The 6,826-nt window shown below is 43.9% G+C and overlaps 1 protein-coding gene across 1 annotated transcript; it reads right to left on the reverse strand.

The window, feature by feature from the left end:
- Positions 1-481: 481 nt before the first annotated feature.
- Positions 482-3,673, reverse strand: LOC107123313 (UPF0585 protein C16orf13 homolog B-like). Its single transcript, XM_015426548.1, has 6 exons — positions 3,480-3,673; positions 2,486-2,645; positions 2,291-2,350; positions 1,070-1,137; positions 730-808; positions 482-562 (listed from the first exon to the last, which is right to left on the reverse strand). The coding sequence occupies exons 1-6, from the start codon at positions 3,671-3,673 to the stop codon at positions 500-502; spliced, it is 624 nt and encodes a 207-aa protein (XP_015282034.1). The 3' UTR covers positions 482-499.
- Between the last annotated feature and the right edge of the window lie 3,153 nt (positions 3,674-6,826).

The following is a 6,826-nucleotide window of genomic DNA, read 5'->3' on the forward strand; positions in this document are numbered from 1 at the left end:
CACACACACACTTGGGACCCTCCACATTTCCCATAATAATTTAACAACCTATTCCGCCTCCTCCAGGACTGTTATCTCTTTCGTTCCCTGTATTCTGTCCTAGCCCCTCTCCATCCTCTCCGCTTTTGAAGACTCATCTCTCATATTTAGTGCTGGCATAGACAGAATGGAATCAGTGACAATAAAGTATTTAAAACTTTTTTCAGTCTGTGCTTTCTCATGAGCGCTGTATTAAGTTTTAGTTCTGCCTGCAGAGGCGTTCTGCAGAGCCAGCTATTGTGATGTGTGACTGTCGCGCTCAGCATGTGGCCTGAGGGTAGGAGCCCTTCTGCAGCTTTGAACTGGGAGAGCAGTTCCCCAAGCCCCTTTACAGAACCCCATCTGTGAATAAACATCAGAGACATCCACTTTGATTTCAGTGTTTAATTTTTACATCCTTCCTGTAAATATTGCTATCCTATTTTCTTCTTCTTCTGCTGCTGCTGCTGCTATCCAATAGCTAGCATTCAGATAACTGCCTCCGGCGAAAGATCAGGCATTTGGTATATTCAGGCATCTCCACCTGAGGAAGAAAAATAACCTGTTGAGCTGTAGAAGAGGGGATTCATGCAGACAAGGTGGGGAAAACAAGGATCACAGAGATCGCCAGGGACAAGGCATGGGGGCAGAGTCTCTGCAGTTGTAGGGCACTGTTCCTTGTGAGAGTCTGGGCTGGCTTCTGCCTCTTACCATCCGCTCAAGCCATAACGCATTGGTGTTGGCCAGCTGACGAAGCTCCTCCACATCTCTCAGCCCCCACTCGGGGTTCCTGCCATTGAAAAAAGTACAGTGAGCAGAGCTTCCTTCTTTGAATCCAGTCCTTAGGCCTTGTCCCTAAGAAGGGGGAGAATAGGCTGATGGTCGAATATAAACTCCCACTTTCTATAACCTGTGCTGTTATGCTAGAAGTTGAATGCTGAACTTGTAAACAAACATTGCACATAAGTCTCTGTGCTTCCCTTCTGGCGGATCTCGCTAGGGTTTCGGTGGTCCTAAAGAAGTAAGATCCAGTCCTTCAGCTCTAATTTACCTGGCCTGAAGCATTTCATCTAGCTGCACATTGCATTCTGGTAGGATGATCCCATTCATGGCAAAAGGCTGTGGAGTGGAAACAGAATCAGAATTACTTGGCTGCTACAGATAGGAGTAATCTGTGGCGTTCTTAGGGCAGTGGTTTAGTATAAAGCAGTGGTGGCCAAACTTGCTTAACGTAACAGCCACAAAGAGTAAACGTCAGCTGTATGAGAGCTGCGAGACATGAATATTATACACGTTTTTATTGAAAATATGCATATTTGCTTTTTATTAACATTAAATTAGACTGTGTGAAATAGCCACATGTGGCTCCCGAGCTGCAGTTTGGCCACCCCTAGTATAAAGGCACAGCAAGATGAGGAGTAACCAACAACTTCAAAAGAGCTAAATTTCTTGAAATCTGCAAGTGGAATTCAACTTTTCTGCCTTACTTCCAAACTCCTTCAATGTCTCTGGGGTACAAGCCCGCCCTGCTGCAATGACATTAAATGTGATGTGGGGGTCTACAATTAGCAAGTGAAATTGGTCAACCCCATCACCGCTGGGAAGTACCTTTTTACCTATAGAAATAGATCACAGGATCTAACCTATTAAATACTGCTGAATCATACTGTTTCCCTGTTGGTGGAATAGAAATGGCCTTCCTTGTTTTTGACAAAGAAAGCTTGAAGTGATAATGTCAGCTTTTTGATCTTCAGGCACAGGAAATTATGGATAGTAAGTCCCCGTGGTCCTTTACTGGTGGAATTTGTTACTGCTACTTGCTCCCTTGTCCTTCAATAATGTATGCATACTGTGCTGCCGCGGCCAGCGTTTTATAGGAGAGAGCAGCTTTTCTTTTAAGGGCTGGAGGGAAATCCGATCTCCTTTTCCTTTAGACTGGGGGGGAACATCTCATCTTTCCTTTTCACTGTTCCGTCTAGCACTAAGTCGGAAGTCAACAGCGCCTTCTGGACATGATCAACACACGGCCAGAACAAAGTAGAATTAAATCACTTCTTACTAAATTCCATATGCATTCAGAAGATGTCCTTACTTACAGTCAATCAGGGTGAATAACTGGTGAAGTTCACATCTTTTGTAATCTAACATACTATACAGTTTTTGATATATAAATGGAGTAGACACTGGGATAGTACATGGTTCAGAGAGACAGGAATTCTATTGTAAATGTTGGTGACTGATGTTTATATAAGAAATACTTTTCTATACTCACCCCGTAGGCCAGGCAAATGCCTCCAGGTTTCAGCAGTTGTCCTATACCTTTAAACATCCCCTGCAACATAAAACAGGGAGTCGGAAAAGGCTCTACCCTGTTCCTCTGATGTTACGCAATCCACAGAGTCCCAATTAGTAGCCCAGTGAGACGGTCAGGTCCCACCGTTGTTTCCCACTCCCCCCCCCGTCACACCTCCAGGCCTTGTTCAGTCATGTGTAGTAGGTTGATGATCACAATGAAGTCACAGCAGCCCTGCCCCAGGCCAGCCCACTGACTCCAGGGCTGTGACACATCGATGGTCAGGGGTTCTCGGACATTGGTCACTTTGGTGGCACGGATGTAAGCACAGATGCTGTAGACAAAGGTGAGAGTCATACGTTTTTCTACCATGCTGTCACCAAATGGTCCCAGTCTCCCCAAAAGCGGCACTGGCTTCAGATGCAGTCAGACAATATCATAGGATGGCAAGTATCTCTCTGATAGTGTTTTTAAAAAACCGCTTGTCCTTTTTTGACAGGAATTTGGACTAGAAACATGATAAAATGCAGCTGGTGCTTATATTGGTTAGCTGTCTGAAAAAAATCCTTATGGCCTGCCCCCAAATTAAAGCTGACTACTGGACCTTTTAAGCTCAATGCAATATGGTCAATGTCTCTTTGTTCCCACGTCACAATTCCAAACTGTGGCTTATTTTTTGTGTTTTAATCTGGCACACAACACCCATAACTGTTTTAAGAGTATGCATAACCAGACTAAGTAGTCTTAGCAACACTAGGTACTGAAGCCCAAAGTGCATCTACCTGAGCAGACCTCTGTGTTACACTACAGGGGATCATTCCCCTGTATGTCTACCAACAGGCACCCCTTCAACAACATACCACTTCCTTTTGCTTACCCAGAAGACATGTTAAGTTGGACTCTATTCATCATAAAACAGGGAATGACCTAGCTGTTTTTATAAGCCATAGAACACAAGTATTTTTATGCAGTTCTTAACTATTCTTTCTGCTCTGCTACAAACTGAGATCCAAAGGAACCACCCCTCTAAGCGGCTACTCACAACTGAACTGAGACAGAACAGGGTAATAACGAAAGTGAAGATTTTGTATTTAACACAATTCTATCTCATGGCAACAAGGGAGAGAATAGTCCACCCCTGCTGGCAGCACCAGACTCCCAAGTGTACCTCTGTTGAGAAGCTGAACTGATTTCGGAAGGTTGCCAGGTCACGCTGGGTAGAGCCTGGGCAAAGTGCACTACGTGCTGTCCAGTCCCAGATCCTAGTTCCAGCCCAAAAGCTGAACTTGTTTCATCTACATAGTCAGCCAGAACCTCCAGGATAGGTTCTTTGTTCCTCTCTGCCATGGGAGAAACCAGCATCTTGGCAGCACCTGCTGCAGGAGATAGGCTGCCTCCTTCTGTTCTCCCAGGGCTGCTGTCCACCTTCTGATGCCCTCCAGCCCTGCACTAATGCACTAAGCTAGATTTGTTAAAGCAAAGGAGATTATGCTGAGATACACTTGTCTGGGGAAGGCATGTGCTGTTCTTGTATCTGCAGCTCAGACCCTTCCTGCTAAACCACATTCATTCTCACGAGAACATCTTTCTATATTCTGATCATCTGACTGTCAGCTTCCTACTTCTGATGTAATAGGGTCATGTACAAAAAAGCATGCCACAGTAAAAGTTGTTGGCTTTTAAATGTAGCCTCAACTCTTATTTTGATTCAATATTCTGATGTCTTTGGAATCTTGGCTTGGATCTCCTAAACTGAAAAGACTCTGCAAATATGTGATTCTCTGATTATTGCAATGCTGGAACTAGTATAGTGTGTGTCACCATTGTCCATTGAGGAACAAGTGAAGGAATGGAGTACGTTAAAATAAAACATCCCATTTCCTTTTGTTGTGAACTATCATTTGAGTACTTTCTGGCTTGTTATGGTTGGAATCAATGGGCAGTGCCATTTAACGGGGGAAACTGAAAATGCCAACATTTTAAATCTATCCATATTAACCCTAAAGAACGTTATGTATTAGTGGTGCTATTGTATGTATTTTAGAACTGGTCTTTGACTTTAAGAAATAATTCAATATAAAGAACGTGTGCCAGGACTAAAAGATCAGGTTAATGTAATTACTTGCTTTTTGGCTGTGTCACACTGGTGTACCACATGGGACAGCAAAGTCCGGCATGTTATATCCTTGATGAAGCCTATAGGTGCCCACTAAAGCCTCTGGTAAAGTGGAACTAATCTTAAATATACAACATTCCACAGAAGCTTTGTTGGGTTCCTGCTCTGTAGAGTGTTTGAACTGCATCTCCCTCCTCATTTCTTTCTCATTAGCTGCTAACGCAGACTGAGCACAGGGTGATGCAAGTCTCTGGTGGTGCACCTAGTGAAAGAAGTCCTTTGTTAAGGAGAAGGCAGATCAGATCAGTCTATAAACAGAACACTACCAAGCTATTTCTGTGCGTGGGCTAGATTAGACTGCATGCCCTGTGGTTAAAGAGGGCATCACTTATGTGCTCTGTAGAGATCCTAGCTTACTCGTAGTGCTAAAACACATCAAATACCAATAGTCATAAAGGTCACCACTAACTTTGAATATTGTTAAATCCTTTCAGAAAAATTTAACGTGGATGCATTTCCAGAGAATGTTTACTGGATGGCAACACTCATGCGTTCTGAGGTGTAATAGAGATCATTTCCATACACATTCAGTGTACTTTGAGGCACTGTTTTCACAGCAACAAAACCACATACATCACACAATGTCAGTGTCAGTCTTAATTTCAGATGTGCAGCCTTTTTGTTAGTCTTTAAGGTGCCACCAGACGAGTACTACCATTCTGGAATTAACATATGGACACATAAACCCACCAGACAACCAATGAAGAGCTCCATATATGTTTCAGGAACACATGCAGATTTTCTCCATTCTGCAAGATTCATGTACTTTCTTCTCACAAAATGCAACCATCCTAACTATCAACCAAACCCCTGTCTATTTCCCATTACTAACTCTGTTTCCCTTGTTGCAAACCCCAGTGCCAGCCGGGTAACGAAGTAAAGCTGCTCAGGCAACCTTTGTTGTTGTTCAGTCGCACAGTCGAGTCCGACTCTTCGCGACCCCATGGACCAGCTCCCGCCAGGCCCTCCTGTCTTCCGCCGTCCTCTGAAGTTGGCTCAGTTAATCAATAGTTAGCTGGTTAGTCCCAGCAATGAAACCATAGAGACAGGGGAACTAGCCGTGTAATCCTAAAGAATTTACCTGGGAGTGAACCCAACTGAATAGGATTATGAGTAGACCAGGGTTTATTCTAAGCTTTTTTTCCTATTGCACAAGAAGACAGTGCTAGCACAAAATCCACAAACCTGTGAGCACTGCCTAAATTAGTTCTAACTGGGGGGAAATGTGAAAGAGGGAAAAAGAAATGAGAATGACTAGAGAAATTAAGACAAAGAGATTGACAGGAAGAAGAGGATAGGAAAATCTATTCCTCCCAAACCCTCATAGCAGAGATATGCAGATAAAGTAAACAAGGACAACACCGAGCAGCCATTTGTGAGGACTCTATATTTAGCGACAGCTTTAGAACTTTCTGTCCCTAGTATGCCATACAGAACTCACAATAATAGTCAGGGGAGTGTGTTCTCAGTTTTACAGGGAATCTCAGTCCTCAACAATCATTTATGTAACTAAGATATTCTTTCTGTTTCTTATTTTGGTTGTCGAGACAGAGAATGCACTCCCCTGACTATTACTGTGAGTTCTATATGGCGTACTAGGGACAGAAAGTTCTAAAGCTGTCACAAAATATAGATGCTTCAGTACTGAAGCCCAAAGTGCATCTACCTGAGCAGACCTCTGTGTTACGCTACAGGGGATCATTCCCCTGTATGTCGACCAACAGGCACCCCTTCAACAACACACCACTTCCTTTTGCTTACCCAAAAGACATGCCAAGTTGGACTCTATTCATCATTGGAAGAGAGTCCAAAAACACCACCAGTACATATCTGACAGGAGAGTTATTGGTGTGATCTGTAATGAAGTTGCTGACTCACTTGTTGAGTTCCTGAGTCAGCACTTGGAAGTTTATGCTGATCTGTTGCTGATTATAAAGCCATTTGCCACTCTGCAACCTTCACTAAACCTGGAAGCTGTTCACAAATTGCTAGGTACAGACCTCAACCTAGTAGTACTTTCACTAGAATATGATGAGACACTTGAAAACATTGATGAAACCTGCAAGATGACATTGTCCCATTTGGTCCATTTTCTTGCAGCTAAGCCTCATAAGTGCTGATACTGAATGCAGGGGTCATTTCCTGCAGAAGCAAACAGGAGCAGAACTCCAGTAGTAAAGAGCCCAGGGGGCAGACACATGCAACAAGCCCCGCCCCCTGCAGCCCTCAGTTGGGCCACGAGGAGCAAGAAGCAGCCAGGTAAGTTACAGAGCCCCCCCCAGCCCCCCTTCAGGTACAAGTTCTCCCTCCTCTGTGAGGGCAGATCTGCGTGTGTCCCC

The sequence above is a fragment of the Gekko japonicus genome, unplaced genomic scaffold (genome assembly GCF_001447785.1).
Source record: "Gekko japonicus isolate JY-2015 unplaced genomic scaffold, Gekko_japonicus_V1.1 scaffold1430, whole genome shotgun sequence".
NCBI classification, from domain to species: domain Eukaryota; kingdom Metazoa; phylum Chordata; class Lepidosauria; order Squamata; family Gekkonidae; genus Gekko; species Gekko japonicus.